The following is a 19,816-nucleotide window of genomic DNA, read 5'->3' on the forward strand; positions in this document are numbered from 1 at the left end:
TCTACTTCAGGTCTTGGGAGGTTCCTCCGTACATCGCAGCTCTCTGCAGCTTCAGCCTGTTGTATAAAATGCTTCTATAAGTAACTGATGTTCTCATCTCTAGATCTGCGCCTTCGTCTCCTGATATTTCGCCCCAGTCCTCTCCGCGGCCTCACCGGACCAACGATCGCCTCTCTATACTAACCAAGCTGGTGAGAAAGGGGGAGAAGAAAGGTCTGTTTGTGGAGAAGATGCCGCTTAGGATATACCAGGTACCGCACTGGGACACTTTCTGGGGTGCCGCCTTGTAGGACTTTCCTGCTTCTGTGAGACTTTTGCAACAGCCTAAATAATATGGGGTATGAAGAGGAGCACTTAGAGTAGAATCGCTGAGTGGGCCGGGTGATCTTTGACATTGGTAGGAGATTTCTGGGAGGAGAAGGGGATGTTGCTATGTGCCGGGTGTTAAAGGGGCAGTATCTTTAAATGATAAGTCTGATCTGTGGGGGTCTCACCGCTGAGACCCCCCACCTATCCTGGGAACGGCAGTCCCATTCCCCCTCTCTTCTCATCACCGCAACCCAAACAGTAACGCCAGATTGCAAGGAATGGTAGTTGCACATTTGCGGCTCCATCAGGGTTGTTAACATAGTGGACTGGCTCCATTGGATGGGCTGGGTATGGGTCAAGTTAACATAAAGGAAGAGTGAGAAGGAGAGGGAGGATGAGGGATGTTTGCTGTGGGGGATGCAGCATTGCCCCTCTGCCTCCCCTTATGCGAACGTTCCGTGTGTCCTGTCAGTCTTTTTAGTTTCAATGGGTTTTATTAGGATACAAAAATTGATACATTTGTCATTCATGCTTTCACTTTACCCCACGCAGGGGGTGGAATGATGAGTAAAAGGAATAACAGGGTTCCATTTCCACACATTTTGAGTATTTCTTTCAAATATTTTCTTCTAATAAGCAGAATTCTAGAATATCAAATCTTCCTGAATATTAACCCTTTCCAATCCACTGTCTGACGTCTGAAGACATTATGATTTAAAGGGGTTGTCCCGCGCCGAAACAGGTTTTTTGTTTTTTTTAAACCCCCCCCCGTTCGGCGCGAGACAACCCCGATGCAGGGGTTAAAAAAACAACCCGCACAGCGCTTACCTGAATCCCGGCGGTCCGGCGTCTTCATACTTACCTGCTGAAGATGGCCGCCGGGATCCTCTGTCTCCGTGGACCGCAGGGCTTCTGTGCGGTCCATTGCCGATTCCAGCCTCCTGATTGGCTGGAATCGGCACGTGACGGGGCGGAGCTACACGGAGCCGGCATTCTACACGAGCGGCCCCATAGAAGACTGCAGAAGACCCGGACTGCGCAAGCGCGGCTAATTTGGCCATCGGAGGGCGAAAATTAGTCGGCTCCATGGGAACGAGGACGCCAGCAACGGAGCAGGTAAGTATAAAACTTTTTATAACTTCTGTATGGCTCATAATTAATGCACAATGTACATTACAAAGTGCATTAATATGGCCATACAGAAGTGTATAGACCCACTTGCTGCCGCGGGACAACCCCTTTAAGGCTGTACAGCTCCGATGTTGGAAGACGTCCGTCGGGGTTCTCTTACTGTATATTGCCAGCCTCTCTGCTGTCGGAGCCTATCCAACGTGTCACCTCGTGCAGTACTGGCTTTAGCCAGCAGATAGCGCCGTTGTGTAACGACAGAAAAAGAGTAAGCCCCCTAGGAAAACCAGAATACAAATTAGATTGGAAAGGGTTAAATAAAATTCTAACCAAACTACTAAAACAAATGTCTTCGCTTTCTTCGTTAACACAGTAGTTACAGTAGGTAGCAATTCAACATAAGCCCTTTAAAGCTTATAAGATCATCGGGAGAGTTCTATGTGGCGAGCAGGGTATGACTAAGGCCTGGAATATCAATCATCTCTGTCCAGGGTCTCCATAGTTCACTATATATCGCTGGGGTGTCTGTATGGCGTGCAGCCTTTCATACAAAGCAACCTGAGAGATCCGATTCTGGACCTCATTAAATGAGAGGCTGGGCTGCTTCCACCCAGCCGCTATATGGATCTTGGCTGCCATGCATATATACTGGATCCGTTTATGTGCTTGATATTTAATTCCTGGAGGGCGGTCTCCAATGCAAACTGCATTGGGAATTTTGGAAGTGGACCTATGAAATAGCCTCTGTAATATCCTGTGAACCTGGGACTATAGTCTGGCCCCCACCGGACATCTCCACCTTATATGCGCCTGGGATCCCATTTCTGTAAACCTCTGAAACATAGCGGTGAAACTGAGGGGAAAAATGTATTTATCCTAACTGGAGCTAGATGTGTCCGATGCCGGATCTTGATGGATGTCTCCATTATTGAGGTTGGGTATGCTCACATAGCATATTTTGGCGCATACTCCGTTCCAAAATAGGCTTACAATATGCATCCCACTGGTCTGTAATGGGCAGCCGTGTCCCTGTCTTGACAAGCCGTGTCTTTTCCCAATCCGTAGTTAAAATGTATATTGAGGGGAAACATGTGACACCTCACTACTTTTTTGTTTTTCCGCAAAGATTTTTGCCATAGAAGTCAATGGGATTTCAAAATGCCCTCCGTGTATAGTGAGGCTACCCTGTGGGATACCCCCTTTTATAGCCCGCTCTAGCTTTGTCCCAATCACCGTGGCATCCTACAGTTCTCAATGTACTTTTGCAGATGGTGAGAGATGAAAATCTGAAGTTCATGAAGAATCGGGACGTTTACAACAGCGACTACTTCAGCTTTGTGCTCTCCCTGGCATCAGTGAACGCAGTAAGTAATTGACAAGTGGGTGTTACGAGCGCACAGGTCCCGTTATGGCGTCTTGCAATTAGACGGATTCGCCTGCAGATACATTTGACTCACCGTTGATCCTCTGTCCCCGTAGACAAAGCTCAAGCATCCAAACTACTCCTCAATGGCCAAAGTGGGTGCGCAGCTCGCCATCCAGTTCCTCTTTCACACCTACCTGCGAACAAAGCGGAAACTCAGGTAAGGAATTGGACCCCTTCTTGAAATGGAGCCCTTAAATGTAAACAGGGAGTGTCTCCATTCACTGACAGCAAGCAGAAATTATTATTTTGGCAGTTGCCACCTTTCTGGCCATTGCATTCTGCATGACGGTTGTCAACCGTTTCGCTGGCCGTCTCCTGCATCATGCAGCCTCTTATGTGTTTTGGCTGCAGGGTTGACACCGAGGAGTGGATTGCCACCATTGAGGCCTTGGTTTCTAAGAGCTGTGACGCCTGCCAGTGGCTCGTGGAGTACTTCGTTAGCTCGGAAGGCAGGGAACTCGTCAAGTAAGTTTTAAAATGAATCTTCACCTTTCTCAGTAAATTATTTTTAGGTCAATAATGGTGTGTTAAATCATTTCTTTAAGGAGTAATTCTAGGCTTTTTAATTGATGCCCTCTCCACTGGGATAGGTGATCAGTAGTTGCTGGACAAGGGTCCGTCACTCGAGATCCCCATCCATCGGCTAGCCACCCGGGTAACTCTTCTGGTCAGCAGGGAGTAAAGGAGCAGCATGGCGCTCCCATTCATTTGAATGGGAGTGAAGCCTGCACTGCCCCTGCGTCCTCTGACCACTGATGACGCACATCCGGCCCGCTGCAGTGACAGCTGATGGGCGGGCATGCCGAGCAACGGTCCCCCTTCCAACTGCTGATGACCTATCCAAGGGATAGGTCATCGGTTTAAAAAGCCCAGGATACCCCTCTAATGTACTCTACTACTCAGTAATCTCCGTGCACCCCCAGATTTCCCATGTTTTGTACAGAGATGAGTTCTGCTATTATGAATCTTTTCAGCACTCACAGCCCTTGTATTTATACATTATTTGTAGAAATATTCTTCACATTTGCAATTTTTATAGAAATGGGATGATGAAACCTGCATAAAGGAAAAACACATAGCAGCCAATCACAGCGCAGCTCTCCTTTTACCAAAGCAGAATATGATATTAACCCCTTACCGCTATAGGACGTACTTTTATGTGTATGAAGAATGATCGCATGGTGATCTCCCTCCATATGATGCGGGCGCTGGCTGTGTATTACAGCCAACACCCGCCGGCAACAGCTGCAATCAGCCATTAACCCTTTAAATGCCCTTGTTACAGTCCTGGGTGTAATAGATGATGGGAGAGATCTCTGTACTGACCCCTGATATATCTATACGTAGTTATTAGAGCGCCCCCTTGTTACAGTCCTGGGTATAATAGATGATGGGAGAGATCTCTGTACTGACCCCTGATATATCTATACATAGTTATTAGAGTGCCCCCTTGTTACAGTCCTGGGTATAATAGATGATGGGAGAGATCTCAGTACTGTCCCCTGATATATTATACATAGTTATTAGAGCGCCCCCTTGTTACAGTCCTGGCTATAATAGATGATGGGAGAGATCTCTGTACTGACCCCTGATATATTATACATAGTTATTAGAGCGCCCCCTTGTTACAGTCCTGGGTACAATAGATGATGGGAGAGATCTCTGTACTGTCCCCTGATATATTATACATAGTTATTAGAGCGCCCCCTTGTTACAGTCCTGGCTATAATAGATGATGGGAGAGATCTCTGTATTGTCCCCTGATATATCTATACGTAGTTATTACACACAATCTCGCCCGGACCAAGGGTTATACTTGCACATACATCACACATACAAAGGCTGCCAAGTCCCATTGATACGTGTAATGATACCTGTGGACAGATCGGTTCAAGATGTGTAAGTTATTGGCTAAAATCACCTTTGGGAGTCGCTACAAGAGAAGTTGTTTCAGTTGTAGATGAAACGTTATACAAGCTGACGGCCAAGATGCCCGGGGTCTGCACTGATCGCTGCTGAGGGCAGGAACTTTAATGAGAGGAAAATGTAAGGAGATCAAGGCTCAGTTCATTAGGAAACCCCTGCACAAAGTTGTGTGATAACATTTTGTCTGCCTGCCATCACCACTGGGGGGAGCTCTCTGTATACTGTGTTTATAGAGGTCAATGTATAATGTATGCAGTGAGCTCCCCCTAGTGGAGGGACTAAATGTTTTATTTACCTCTGGTGTCCCATGTTTTTCTTTCGACAGGGTCTTCCTCCTGGAGTGCTGTGTCCGAGAGGTCCGAGGTGCTGTGGCCACTATTTTAGAAAAGACGCTCGATGACGCATTACTTCATGCAGACAAGGTAATGAGCGTTGTAAATCCTCCAGGGTGGACTAGAGGCCCTAAACATCCCCCTAATGTGTGTATGTGATGCCCCAGGTTAATGGTGTCCACCTACTGATAGAGATGCTGCTCAGTCTGCTGGACAAGGACGTCCCGGAGAACTGCAAGAACTGCGCTCAGTACTTCTTCCTCTTCAACAACTTTGTACAGAAGGTAAATTATAAGTCTCTGCACCCCCCGGTCCACAAGTGCAAGTATATAATATATAACTAATGTGTTTGGACTGTGTTTTGGGCTAAATGGGGGTCTTAGGACGGACATTGCCGGACAATGGCATCTGTCTGATCGTCCGTTGAGTGCAGAGACCGCCGCTGATCACTAGAATGAAGTGGCAGCAGTCTAGAAAGTGTTAGAGCTCTTTGTGGTCAATGACCGAGCCTGGGGTCTCTGAGCGGAGCCAACAGCAGATACAGAGTGGGCATCGAATGCCAGTCATGAGACCCCGGTAATACATTGTATAATGTGAAAGATTCTAACCCACTATTCTCACACGTTCAGCAAGGAGTTCGCGCCGTGGAGCTCCTACTGAAGTACTCCGCCCTGAGACATTTCATCAACTTCCTGCTGGGCCCCAACCGCAAGAACAACCAGGTAACCACGTGCCGTATGTCTTCATATGATGGCTATATATATTATCTCTACTCGCCATATAAGGGACTTATTGTTCATATGTTCCTCCTGATATAAACCATTGCTGATATGTATTCACAGAATCGTCGCTGGAGCCCGGCACAAGCTCGCGAGTTTGGCTTCTTGCACAATACAATAGCATTGCTGGTTCTACATTCTGATATTTCCTCCCATCGGACCGTAGGTAACGGTCGTATTTTTAATACATTTTACAGTTTATAGGTTAACATAATCTAAACTAACAATTCAGTCGTTGTGTATACCGAATACATTACTGACCCTGAGTAACATCCTGTATTATACCCCAGAGCTGTACTCACTATTCTGCTGCTGGAGTCACTGTGTACATACATTACTTATCCTGTACTGATCCGGAGTTACATGCTGTATTATACTCTAGAGCTGCACTCACTATTCTGCTTGTGGAGTCACTGTGTACATACATTACTTATCCTGTACTGATCCTGAGTTACATCCTGTATTATACTCCAGAGCTGCACTCACTATTCTGCTGGTGGAGTCACTGTGTACATGTATTACTTATCGTGTACTGATCCTGAGTTACATCCTGTATTCTACTCCAGAGCTGCACTCACTATTCTGCTGGTGGAGTCACTGTGTACATACATTACTTATCCTGTACTGATCCGGAGTTACATCCTGTATTATACTCCAGAGCTGCACTCACTATTCTGCTGGTGGAGTCACTGTGTACATACATTACTTATCCTGTACTGCTCCTGAGTTACATCCTGTATTATCTTCCAGAGCTGCACTCACTATTCTGCTGGTGGAGTCACTGTGTACATACATTACTTATCCTGTACTGATCCGGAGTTACATCCTGTGTTATACTCCAGAGCTGCACTCACTATTCTGCTGGTGGAGTCACTGTGTACATACATTACTTATCCTGTACTGATCCGGAGTTACATGCTGTATTATACTTCAGAGCTGCACTCACTATTCTGCTGGTGGAGTCACTGTGTACATACATTACTTATCCTGTACTGATCCGGAGTTACATGCTGTATTATACTTCAGAGCTGCACTCACTATTCTGCTGGTGGAGTCACTGTGTACATACATTACTTATCCTGTACTGATCCCGAGTTACATGCTGTATTATACTTCAGAGCTGCACTCACTATTCTGCTGGTGGAGTCACTGTGTACATACATTACTTATCCTGTACTGATCCGGAGTTACATCCTGTATTATACTCCAGAGCTGCACTCACTATTCTGCTGGTGGAGGCACTGTGTACATACATTACATATCCTGAGTTACATCATGTATTATCCTGCAGAGCTGCACTCACTATTCTGCTGGTGGAGTCACTGTGTACATACATTACGTATCCTGTACTGACCCTGAGTTACATCCTGTATTATACCCCAGAGCTGCACTCACTATTCTGCTGGTGGAGTCACTGTGTACATACATTACTTATCCTGTACTGATCCGGAGTTACATCCTGTATTATACCCCAGAGCTGCACTCACTATTCTGCTGGTGGAGTCACTGTGTACATACATTACTTCTCCTGTACTGCTCCTGAGTTACATCCTGTATTATACTCCAGAGCTGTACTCACTATTCTGCTGGTGGAGTCACTGTGTACATACATTACTTATCCTGTACTGATCCGGAGTTACATCCTGTATTATACTCCAGAGCTGCCCTCACGATTCTTTTACGTTGTATTGGAAAGAGTCGGCATGCTTGTTGTCAGCTGACATCTTGGCTCCCATAGAGCAGTGGGGCGACATGCAGATCACAATGGCGTGCTCCGTGCAGGGGGTACTTGAAGTGTATCTGAGGTTTGCAGAATTGTGATTTGCAGTATAATAGAAGATGTGGTTTTCCAATGTGACTAACGATCTCCAACTTGCTTCAGCCCCGGGGATGTCCAAGTCTCAGCCATCGGTCACCATGTACGGTCCTCCGCTGCCGCTCCATTCTGAGGTGGAAACATTGATGTTCATGCAGGAAGGGAAGCCGTACTTGCTGGAGGTCTGCACCCCTCTGTTTGGGGGGGGGGGGGGGGGGGGTTGTGTGTTGCTTGGTTCACTCATGGCCTCCTCTTACAGGTGATGTTTGCCATGCGGGAGCTGCCCGGGTCCCTCTCCGTTCTCATCGAAATGCTGGGTTATTGCTGCTTCTGTAATGAGAGGTTCTCTCTCACCGCTCTGAAGTTCATTAAGGTAAGTGCCGCCGCCAGAGTCACCTACCACCAGACCGCTTATAAATACATAAGTCTAAGCACATGCGGGGAATGTGAACTACGAGGCACAGCGGGCGGGTTCAGGTCGTCCAGAATGAAATGGGTTGTACAAAGATATCCCCTGTCCACAGGATGGAGGATCACTTGCTGATCAGTGAGGGTCCCAACGTTGAGACCCTTGCTGATATCATGAATAGGGGTCCCCCATCCTCCTCACTGTGGGATTACTGCACCCCGTGCAATGCAGAGGAGACCGAATAGAGGGCCGGTCCTGCAAGCGCACTAGAGATCCATTCACTTTAATGGGACTGCGGAGATGCTCAAGTGGCGCCCCCTCAGGTATTTCTGTCAGCCCCATTGAAATGAATGGGGCGCCAACCTTGCATGCCCACCTGGCGCTCCTTTCATGCTGTTGTCACTGCAGGCAGAGGAGCGATGCTCACAGTGACAGGGGTGTGGTACCCAAGAGTCCCATTTTTCATTCCCCGGGGGTCTTGGTACCCCTCTAAATGGATTCTCTGATGCTTTTTCTGCACTCCCCTTCATGCACACAGCGGCACCGGAGACTCGGTGCGCCCGCCATACTGTGCAGAACGTTCTCCATTTAGTTTGGGTAGAGATGTAGCCTTTTATATATGACATCGGAGGTAAAGCAGAGGCCTGTGAACGGCTGTAGCCGCCCCATTGTGACCCCATACAATACTGAGCCGTATGAGAGAAGTGCTGCCCCCCACGGCACGGCGCCCACATTAATGGCATCTCCTCCAATGCTTCCCTCCAGAATCAGCTGGAATCGGCTCCCCCTCATGAGCTGAAGAACATGTTCACTCTGCTGCATGAGATCCTGGTACGTAGACGGGCGGCCCGCCAGCTTCCTGCCCTCCCTGGTTTATCCTCTGACTTACTGACGTTTTCTTGGTTGGTTCCCTTAAGGTGATTGAAGATCCCATCCAGCTGGAGAGGCTGAAGTATGCATTCGAGGCTGATGGCTTGCTGGGTGAGTCTGGGGGGACCATCCTGCACCCGACAAGACCCCAATCTGTGCGCCGCTGCAGTGTATATGACCAGGGGCTCCGAATATCATCTAGGTGTTATTGTGTATCCTGTTTCCATCGACTATATCCCTTTTTGATGCAGAACACGTTGTATTTATCATTGGCGCCGTCTTATGTACTGAAAAACGTAAAAAAAAAAATTCTACATGGACTGAAAAGGGGAAAAAAACCCACAACTCAGCTATTTTTGGGAGGTCTTGTTTTTCTGGTGTGCACTGCGGTAAAAATGCTAGCGTTCTTCTGTAGGTCGGTACGATTCTGGCGAAGCCATAGGGGTCCGCTGGCTTTTTGTACTACTTTTACAAACTGCATTTTTTCCATATGTTTTTCTGCCGCCTCTCGTTCTTTTTCTGTTGCTCTAGGTGTCGGGGCTCGTTTTCTGCTGACCGTCCTGTTGCTTCTCTTGGTACCATTTTGCAGTTCATATGACTTTTTGATCGCTTTTTATTACATTTTTTTTTCTACACCAGATTAATTTTTTTTTTAGCACAATTCTGGCGTTGCGTATTTTTCTTTTTCTGATGGCGTTCACCGTTGGGGATGAATAATGAGTCGCTTTGATTGGACTTTTATGGACGCGGCGATGCCAGATATTTGTTGTGCTTATTTAGTTTTTTTTATTAAGTAGGAAAAGAGTGTTTTATATGTTAGGAAAAAACACTTATTACCTGTTTTAGTTTTTCTAACAAAGCAACCCTCTGAACCTGGAGAAACCAAGATGGCCGACCCGCTTCTCAGACTACCTGATGCATGCTATATGGGCACAATGTGTATCAGTAGTCTGACATGCTGATCTGATTGGCCGATCCTACTCATGTGGAAAGCACTGGTTACTCAAACCAAGTGTCGGGTCTTAGAGGAATGATGCATACCAACGGACCGTGAACAGGAGTCAGAGAAGCTGGGGCGGCCATATTTGTTTCTTCGGCCCCAGAGACTTGCTTTTAATAAAACCTTTTTTTTTTCCCTTTTCCTTTTTTTTTAGTCATCATAGGGGACTTTGAACTTGTAATCATTTGAGCGCTCATAGAGTCTAATGCAATACCGTAGTATTGCATTATACTGCATTCTAATAGGCAATCTATGAAAACGTGCTGCAGGCGCCTTGGAATGTTTTGTCATTTACTTGGGGTGCATATTGAGGCAATTAATATACTTATCGATCACTTCTCACCCCCAGCGATCAGGGAAGCTGCATGCGGTAAAATGATCTGCATGGACGCTCCTCGTCTACTATATTGGGAGCGACCCTTATAGAGTGCTTGCCCATTGCTACACATAAAGGGCCCAAGCGGCCCCCATGCTCTGGTATACAGTGGAGTGTCTGTATGTAGGTGTTGGGCTCCTGGATTGTCAGGATATGACCGACTCGTTCACTTTAGAGGCTCTGATATGCGATTCCCTTCTGGTATTCATCTTCTCTCTTTATGTCTCTTCTGTCCTCAGCATTAATGCATCACAGCAATCATGTGGACAGCAGCCGCTGCTACCAGTGTGTGAAGTTCCTCGTAACCTTGGCCCAGAAGTAAGTGTGAAGTGTCTGTACGGATTGTAAGCTTTTTGGGTCAGTTAGAAGGGACCTCCAGGGTCATCGGGTCCAACCCCCTGCTCCGTGCAGGATCACTAAATCATCCCAGACAGATGAAGGAGAATTCATCACCTACCGTGGCAACCTGTTCCACTCACTGATCCCCCTCACTGTCAGAAAGTGTTTTTTTTTCTGACTGAAAGAGTTGTCCCCTTTCTTCAGGTTGTGCTTTTATTGTCCTTGATGCCTCTTTGTTTGCGTTAATTGGTGGAGACATGAGGTTTATATAAGCCTGCAGTTCTGTAATATGGGGGTGATGATGCTCCGTCCTCAGTGTCCTCTTAACAGCAAGTAATCGGAATAGAGCTGTCGCACTTCTTACCAGATTGTTGGCATCCAGCAGCGTTGGGTGATTTGCTGTCAGGAATGTTGCTGTTGGGGAAAGGAAATATTTGTATGTTGCCCATTAACCCCTTCCTGCTGCGGCCCCTTTTCCATTTCCTCATTTTCTTTTTTTCCTCCTCACTTTCAACGAATCATGACTCAGCAACATGAAGGCCTTACTTTTTGTGGCTTAGTTGTATTTTTTCACTGGTATCATTTAATGTACCCCAGAATGTACGGGAAACGTAAAAAAAATTAAGTGAGGATAAATGGGAGAAAAAAATGCAGCTGTGCGATTTATGGCGATCATTTGCTTTTACGATATTTATGATGCACTAAAAGTTGTGTTATCTTGACTCCGCGGGTCGGGGCATTTATGGCCGCGCCAAATTTATATAGTTTAAAAAAACCGTATGTAGTTTGAGTTTAAAAAAGGCATTTTAAAACTGCTTTCTCTGCCCAAACTTTGCTGCCAGGTGCGCTGCCGCTAAGGAATACTTCAAAGAAAACTCTCAGCACTGGAGCTGGGCCGTGCAGTGGCTGCAGAAGAAGGTGAGTGGCGGTCTGCGGCGTCTGCACTGATACATTGTGTACAAGCTATGCCGACAGGAGAGAGATTCGTTAGACTGTTTCTCCCATCGTATTGTGATGGCGTATCATTAGGATGCCTCACCGATCCTGAGACCGACGGAGCTGCAGCGCTGCTTCCCTCTGCCTGTTTTCCCTGCACTGTGGCGCCCGATCACATACAGTGCAGTAGAACAAGTGGTTGGGGCAGATTATAGCTTCCCTGCATTCCCGGGGGCCATGACAGCGCTGTGGCCCTTTCATTCACAAGATCAGTGGGAGGAGGTTCCAGGGGACCGATCCCCACTGCAGAAACGGATTGGGAACCCAAAGTGGCCCCCTATTGCAGGTGTGCCCAACCAGCAGCAAGTGGGGCAAACGCAATCGGGCGGGGGTCAGCAAATTGCCAGCCGCAGCAATGCGGCGGGGGGGGCCTCTTTCTTTCCCCATCGGCCCCACAAATGCAATTGCCAGATGCCTATGGGTATCCATGGCAGCCAAGGGCCTGGGAAAGACCTCCAGGCATGTCATATCTGTATGCCTATCATGCAGCTAATGGTCTGATAGATTACTCTGCAGTTTTAGACTCTTGGCGGATAATTATTTGCTATACAGAGTACAGTTATCTGCAGTGATCACAGGGGAAATATCCTGTGAGGTTGTTCACTTTCCCTTTTCTTCTCCATCTGGCCCAGACCATGATCATGCCTTTACCCAATAACAACCTGTCTCTGCAGAATGAAACACACACATCGTTAACTCCTCAACTTTCCAACCACTTGCCTTTTGTTTTCCACACCTCTGCACAATTTTCCCAGTACCACTTTTAGTGTCACATGTACAGTAATGGTGCCCCCTTTCTTATCTCCACTAATTAATTATTACCTCCTTTAAAGGGTTTTTGGCACATTAAGATTTATTGTTGAAGCCTATGAGTGGCTGAGCGGTCACGTGCGCATGAATAGCATGTGACTACCCGCCGCTTCTTCCAGGTTTTGCCGTGGGCATCAAGGCTGCAGCGTTGGACCGGGATATGCGAATATTCAGTTCCTATTTATTTTAACCCTGTATGCATTTTTGTTTCCCTGGAAAACCCATTAAGTAATAAAGCCCCTCCTGGCCCCTGTTTAGCAATACCGTAGTAATACCTTTCCTGGGCTGCGTTTAGTAGTAATGCACCTCAGGGCCCCCATTTAATTATTAATGACTCTCATAGTCCCAGTTTAGTAGTAGCATCCATCCTTGCCTCCTTTTAGCAATATGCCTCATGGCCGCCTTCCTGTGATAATGATGCCTCTTCTGGCCCCCTTTTAGTAGTAATGCTCCCCTTGCCTCACCATGCCCGAGGTATGCCTAAACATAACAAAACACATACTCGCCTGTGTCTATCCTCCCAGCCATCGCAGTCCGTGCCGCAGCGTTCCCACGCTTGCTTCTGTACCGTATGATCACTATGTCCAGTCCCTGCTCTCAGCATTGGCCAGGGCAGGAACTGGAAGCAATTATCATGTGATCACGCCAAGCAGAAGTGAGCGTGGGACCCGTGCGGCACGGACTGTGATGACTGGGAGGATAGACACAGGCGAGTATGTGTTTTTTGGTGGCGGTTTTGTGACTTCCACAGTCACCTTTTTGAAAGTGCCTGCCCCAGCACCGCCCCCTGGCATCTTTTCCAGTGGGTACAATGGCCATTCCGCCTTTTGCCCACTGGTCACACAATGGTATCATATCCTAATGATATGCCATGACTTTAAGTTGTTCCACCCCTCTTGTAAAAAGGGACTCTCCAACTTATATAAAATTGGGGAGCTGGCGGGAGATATTTAACCCATTCACGGTTGCAGCAGTCACATGAGTATGAAATGTTACTGCTGCCATGGAAACAAAGACCAGCGGTGAAGACCGAAGCGGCACTGCTGGACCAGCGGGGGAACAGAGCGGTGAGTATGACTTTTAGTTTTTTATTTTCAACCATCTCCTGTTCTTTCCCCAATTTTACTATAACTTGGGGAACCCCTTTAATCATTCAGAGTATTGTCTAGATAGGATGCAAGTGTAGCAAACCATCAGCCGTGTGAACCGGACTAAGAACATTTCTTTTCAGCCTTTTGGATTTTTCTTTTCACTGACAGCAAGCTGAGGTCTTAGAAATTTAGTATTTTTAAAGCAAAGTTTTTGAGAAATGTGCAGAACTTATTCCACAACCCCGTCTTTTTATGTGTCATTTGCCGTGTTTTCTTCAGATGTCGGAGCACTGCTGGGCGCCACAGAGTAACGTGTCAAACGAGACGTCAACAGCCAAAACCTTCCAGCGGACGATCTCGGCACAGGTGGGGATCGGTCAGGGTATATACAGACCTCAGCCTGTGTGTGAAGTGTATACCACTAACTGCCGTCTCTCTGCAGGACACCTTGGCCTACGCCACCGCTCTGCTGAATGAGAAGGACCAGTCTGGAAGCAGCAACGGCTCGGAGAGCAGTCCAGCCAACGAGAACGGAGACAGGAGTATGCAGCAGGTGCGACGCTCCTATTCTGATCTGTGATTGGTTAGATGCATAGATAATGGGCGGAGATTCCTTACTGCAGTCACCAGCTTAAGGCCACTCTCCAGTTTCGGGACAAAACTCCGTCCTGTGGTTGGGAAAAATATTACCTGCACTTGTTCTTCGCTGCAGTCCGTCCGATTTGCTTGTACTCGTCCTGGTTTTCAGTTATCCTAGATAGCCGCTGCAATTTTCTATTTAGCTAATTGCACAATGTACACTGCTCTCTGATTGGCCAGTCCTTCTCATGTGATCAGTGCTAGCCAATCAAAGAGCAGGTAATACTGCATTGGTAGTCTGAAGTTTGCATCGGCCATCTTGGACAACTGAAAATGGGACCTGAAACCGGCACATCACAGAACAAAAACTGCCAGTACTATACCCCCTATCCCAAAACCAGAAGGTCACTTTAACCCTTTCTGCACCCTTATATACTCTTGCATCAGGTTGATTGCGCAGCCGGTGCCACTATGCCCACTTGAGTGGCTTTTGTTTGTTTTGCTTTTTTTTTTTAATTGTCCATCCTAAACTGAATTAGTAAAAAATGAAATGCTATCATATATCTGCAAAAATGGAAGAAACTAAATGTTCTGCTTAAAAAAAAGACCCCATAAAGCTGCATTGATTCAAAAGTTAGTCTACTCTCTGCAATGGGGAGGTAAAAAATCCTAAAAATTTGTTGTCATGTAGCCAAAAATATCCTGAACCTTAAAGGGGTTGTACCAAAATTACAAGTTCTTTCCTCTCCACAGGGAAAGGTGAGAACTTGGTCATTGGGGTCATTGCTAAGACCTCTGCTGATCTCAAACGGGGGTCCCATGACCCTTGTCCTCCTCACTGTGAGGTTACTGCATGGAGTGCCCATAGCACCGGGGTACCAGCGTTACCTTCACTTTTGAATGGGACTGCGGAGATATCAGAGAGTCGCCCGCTTGGCTATTTCCATCAGCCCCATTGAAATGAAGGGAGCACGGTCCGCTTATGCTCAGCGCTCCGTTAATGCTGACGTCACTGCACGAGGAAGGCGACTCTTTCAGTATCGGGCAGAGCCGGGACACGGGGGTCCTGTTCTGAAGACCCCCACTGATCAGCAACTATTCCTTGTCCACAGGATAAGGGAAAACTTGTAGTTTTGGTAATACCCCCTTAAGAGGTTAATTGCATTGGAAATAATGGTGCCATACTTATCAAGGTGACATATTTACCTGTTCTTGGTCATGTGACCTCAGGGCCACAGGACCTCCATGATCCCGGCACAGGGGCGATTCCCAGAGCCTAACGCAATGGAATTTCTGATGTCTTCTTACTCATTTGCAGGGCCCGGACTCTCCAATGATCCTCGGAGACCCAAAAAGTGACCTTGAGGACGTCGATCCTTGAATCCAGGTAGAAGAGATGAGGAGATTCTCGCCACGCTGTGAAAACTAACGCACTTTGGAGACCGCAAGAGTCTCATCGTTTCCTCCGGACTCTGCCAGTCACAGAGGGGCACCGAGTCTCCTGGACTTCTCACCACAGCAAACCCACCGCCAAGGTCATTTCTGGAACTGTCGCCACAAGGAGAACTTTATTCGTATTGCTGCAACGACGACGGATACAAAGTATTTTTCTCAGAAGTTTATTGAAGCAGAAAAAAAAATGAAATGCCGGCAGAAGTCGAAAAAATTTTTCCCTAATTTTTTTTTTTTGTTTTCATTTCGTGAGCATTAAAGGAGTGAATGTAAAATTGTTGCTTTTTCTGTAATGCTGCGGAGATTTTTCATTTTTTTTGGTTTTATACAAAGTGTAACAACGAACCCCCCTTCGCCCCCCACTGAGCTGCATCCGGCGACTTTTTAAATTTTTCGATTATTAGGAATATTAAAATGATGTATAAATACGTGGAAGAAAACTAAAACTTGTACAAATTTAGTATGGAATCGAAACTTTTAAAGAAAAGAAGAAAAACAAAAAAACGACACTTTGTATTTAATGTCTCCCATAATTTATATAGTGCCATAGGAAGCGACGATCGTCTCATCCGCCATCTAACGTGGAGCCTTAGTCAACAGTGCAGGTAACCAGTCAGAAGCTTGGCCTGCACTAGTCGGAGGGGCTATGTCATCTGGTGGGCCGTTCGTTGTAACAGGATAGGAGATAGTGATGATCGATGGGGGTCTCGCTGCTCGCCGATCTCCTGGGCGCCCCCTGCAGTGAGGACGACACTGAATGGGAGTGCTGGTTGCTCCAGCGCACTAGAGTTCCATTCTCCTCCAATGGGAGTGCGGAGATCCCTGGGCGGCATCCGCTCGGCTATTTCCGTTAGCACCATTGACATAAATGGAGTATCAACCACTCATGCTCAGCCTGCACTCCCTTGACGTTATCGTCGCTGGGTGGGAGGAAGTGCCCCTGCAGTGCCGCGCATTATGGGAGCCGAGACCCCTTTTCTGAAGATCGGCGAGAGCCTCAGTGGTGAGACCCCCACCAATCAGCAAGTTATTCCCTATGCTGTGGAGGGTGGATGACTTTTACCCCTATTAAGGGCAAATTCAGCCAAATATCAGAGGATCACATTGAAGGAGTCAGAGAGGTTGGACCACCAACTACAGACCCCCGAACCACATCATTCAGTATTGTTCATCACTATCTCTGTCCTCATTGGCTAAAGGGGTATCGCCGTCCAGAGGATATGCTGTTAAAGTCTTAATAGAGGCCGGTCCCACCTCGGGCACCCGTACCCATCGCTGGTTCTGTATACGGTGGTTACGGGTGATCGGGACGTACGGAAACAGAGGAGTGGGCGTCGCTACGTTCTTCCATAATCGAGGTGAATAGGAGTTACGGGAACAGCTTTGCACGATGCGCTATTTTGTTTCCGCCGCTCCCGCATTACGGAAATTGTGCCGCTCGCTGTGCTGCTGTTTTCAGAACGGCCTTTGCATTCAGTGGGGCGTCCATCCATAAATGGGCACCGGACCCTCATCTGGCCTATTGTCAAGCATATACTAAAAGTCTGAGATGGGACTCTCTTTCGGGTGCGTTCACATTTACCAGCTTCTGCTGTGGATGCGCGTCCAAATCTGTGTCAAAATCCACATTTGATGCATATTTTGATGATATTCATCCAAAGTAGATTTCACCATTTCAATTGAATTGAATGTTTTGCTGCAGATTATCAGATGCGGAAATCTCTTCACAGCAAATGTTGTGAACTGCGGCCTCTCCATTGAAGTCTATGGCAGAAATCCCCAAGTTTTCTGCACCAGATCAGCAGCTAAAGTTGACATTCTGCAGATTTAAAGGGGCACTAACTTTACAGTCACCTTTTGCTCATCTACTAGCTTGTGTTCGGTTTATCATCTTTGTAATATACTTGCATTAACCATTGTGGTGCTTTACGACTGTAAATCACATTTGAAGTGGCTGCCACTAGGGGTCTCCCTTCCAGCTTCTCTGCAATCCACTCTCTGTGGCATTAGGTACTGAGCTTCCTTACTAACAAGGACATAGACCCTCCCCCTGTTTACAAGCAGCTCCTGTGCCTTCAGAGGCTGCAGGCTGACAGATCTGCTGACACTGTGATAATCTCCAGTCTGCTTCTCCTGCTGTTACAGCTGTGTGGGTGCCTCACTGTGCACACATTACACACATTATAGTAGGTTTAGTAAGCATTTGGCCAGAATGTCTTTAAATGCCTTATTATCCGAGGAAGGCAGTGGGAGGGAGGCAATCAGTTACTGCCTCCCTGCTGATTGAATCAGAGACCAGTGCAATGCAGCATGGGAAGTAAGGGCAAGGAAGCGCAGGACAGTGAACTGCTGGCAGTATGCTAGGCTTGCTACACCCCTCCTGCCTGATAGTGGATAGCAAACAGCAAAACAGAAAATTATGAAAGACCACCTAAAAATCAGAACTTACAGACATGAACAATGGTGCAAACAGCAGAGAACGAGGGTGAGGAGAACCTGGGGTAGTTTAGAAAACTCAGGTACACTTTAAATTCTGCACCGCATGTCAATTTCTGCACGGATTTGGTACGATTTTTTGCTGCAGCGCGTGGATTTTGAAACTTCTCCACATTGCTGCTGCTGTAAATACTGTGGGTTTTCCGTGCAGCAAATGCGCCACATGTGAACAAGGCCTGAAGGTTCAGACTCCTGGGCTTCACCAGTGTGGACTACTGAGAACAGTTTTTTGACTTCCTCTTTAAGAGATGGATGGGAAGATCACATAGCGCCATCAGATGCTCTGACCCAGGGGTATATGTGATGGTGCCTATAGGGTTATATGTGTCTGCTGTGAGTCTGTAGCCCCATATGCATCGCTCCGTGAGGCATGGAGTGTCTTGTGCCTCTTCTCCATCTTGCTGCACCTCCATTGGGTAAAGTGTCAAACACTTTTGAAAAGCTTGCTGGAGTTTGGGTAAGACGTGTGAATTTGACGTCCCAGTGCTCCAAGTATCGATGATCTACACTTTCTGTACATTTTTTTTTTACATTTCATCTCAATCCCGGTAACCCTGCCACGGGTGCTGTACTTTATATCATATCAGCCGCTGGCGTGTACAAGGGCAGTAGATTTACTCCACTCCCCTTGCACATGTTGGTTTGGGGGCCCCTCCATTACGCTGGCCCCTTGGGACGGGCGCCTCTTTAGAAGAATGGCTTTTTTATTTTGTGCAAAAAATTAATTTGCAAAGCAAAATAAATTTCAAAACTTTGCATTCTAACGATTTATGGTCCCTCAATCGGTCTAGAAGAGACGCGCTTTACGGTCTGCTTTATCCCAGTCTAGGGGGCGGAGCATAAGTGACAAAACCTACTGCACCCTAAATGCCAATGCGAGTAACGCAGCAACTTGTGTCCTGTGCCGAACACACGAATCACTGTGGTCATGTGATGGATTGCCATTGCCTGTAAGGTGGCAGCACTTCACGCGCACTTTTATTGTAATGCTGCCTCTGACTTTTCAAAGTTCTGGAGCACCCCTTTAAATTACTCTTAAGATTCAGAACTGGAATCGCTGTGCAGCCTCCGGTTTAGCGTATGATCAGGCGGGGACACATCTGGCCATGGGCTGGTTTCTGGAGTTTGAGCTGCAGTACCGGGCCACGCCTGTGGACAGAGGTGGTGCTATTTCTAGACCGGAGTCATAGTATTTTTCTGCGTCCATAACTCCAGTCATGCACTTATAGTTCTGCTTTCATTACTTCCTCCCCCAATTCTTTGCGGTCGAATTGACTAGGAGTCCATCGAGGGTGACGACTCGGATCTTCACTCATTCCATTCAATTCTCTTTCAAACATAACTGGAATTTGATCCTGACGACGACATTCTGTAAAGGGAGCTGCTGGGGTCGCGGCGCCTGCGGGGGGCGGACAGAAGCGGTTGTTTTGTGCCAATTGATTTTTATTCATGTGTTGTATATTTTATTTTTGACTTTGTTGCACTGATTTTATTTTTTAGGTCTTTTTCCCAATAAATGCACAGTATTCTACAACGGCCCGTCCTCGTATCTGCCTTACTCTGCCCAGCCTCATTGCAATGTCCATGGTCTAGAGTGATCTGGCCCTTTAAGAGCGCACAGGATGGTCAGTTATGTTTTTGTTCTGCTGGTCTTTAGAGGGGTTGTCCCCTCTGTGGCTTGG

General features: G+C 47.0%; 1 protein-coding gene across 2 annotated transcripts in view; it reads left to right on the forward strand.

The window, feature by feature from the left end:
* USP24 (ubiquitin specific peptidase 24) overlaps positions 1-19,668 on the forward strand; it is a 112,965-nt gene extending 93,297 nt beyond the window's left edge. For both annotated transcript variants that reach the window (XM_066597884.1, XM_066597885.1), the window contains exons 51-67: positions 104-251; positions 2,706-2,801; positions 2,917-3,020; positions 3,215-3,328; positions 5,115-5,211; positions 5,289-5,405; positions 5,751-5,843; positions 5,964-6,066; positions 7,783-7,898; positions 7,976-8,089; positions 8,891-8,956; positions 9,043-9,106; positions 10,611-10,689; positions 11,553-11,628; positions 13,887-13,973; positions 14,050-14,160; positions 15,505-19,668. In XM_066597884.1, coding sequence (XP_066453981.1) covers positions 104-251; positions 2,706-2,801; positions 2,917-3,020; positions 3,215-3,328; positions 5,115-5,211; positions 5,289-5,405; positions 5,751-5,843; positions 5,964-6,066; positions 7,783-7,898; positions 7,976-8,089; positions 8,891-8,956; positions 9,043-9,106; positions 10,611-10,689; positions 11,553-11,628; positions 13,887-13,973; positions 14,050-14,160; positions 15,505-15,567 — 1,648 coding nt within the window. In that variant the 3' untranslated portion in view covers positions 15,568-19,668. The remainder of the gene's footprint in view (positions 1-103; positions 252-2,705; positions 2,802-2,916; positions 3,021-3,214; positions 3,329-5,114; positions 5,212-5,288; positions 5,406-5,750; positions 5,844-5,963; positions 6,067-7,782; positions 7,899-7,975; positions 8,090-8,890; positions 8,957-9,042; positions 9,107-10,610; positions 10,690-11,552; positions 11,629-13,886; positions 13,974-14,049; positions 14,161-15,504) is intronic.
* The last annotated feature ends 148 nt before the right edge of the window (positions 19,669-19,816 follow it).

Source organism: Eleutherodactylus coqui, chromosome 3 (genome assembly GCF_035609145.1).
Source record: "Eleutherodactylus coqui strain aEleCoq1 chromosome 3, aEleCoq1.hap1, whole genome shotgun sequence".
Classification (NCBI taxonomy): Eukaryota; Metazoa; Chordata; class Amphibia; order Anura; family Eleutherodactylidae; genus Eleutherodactylus; species Eleutherodactylus coqui.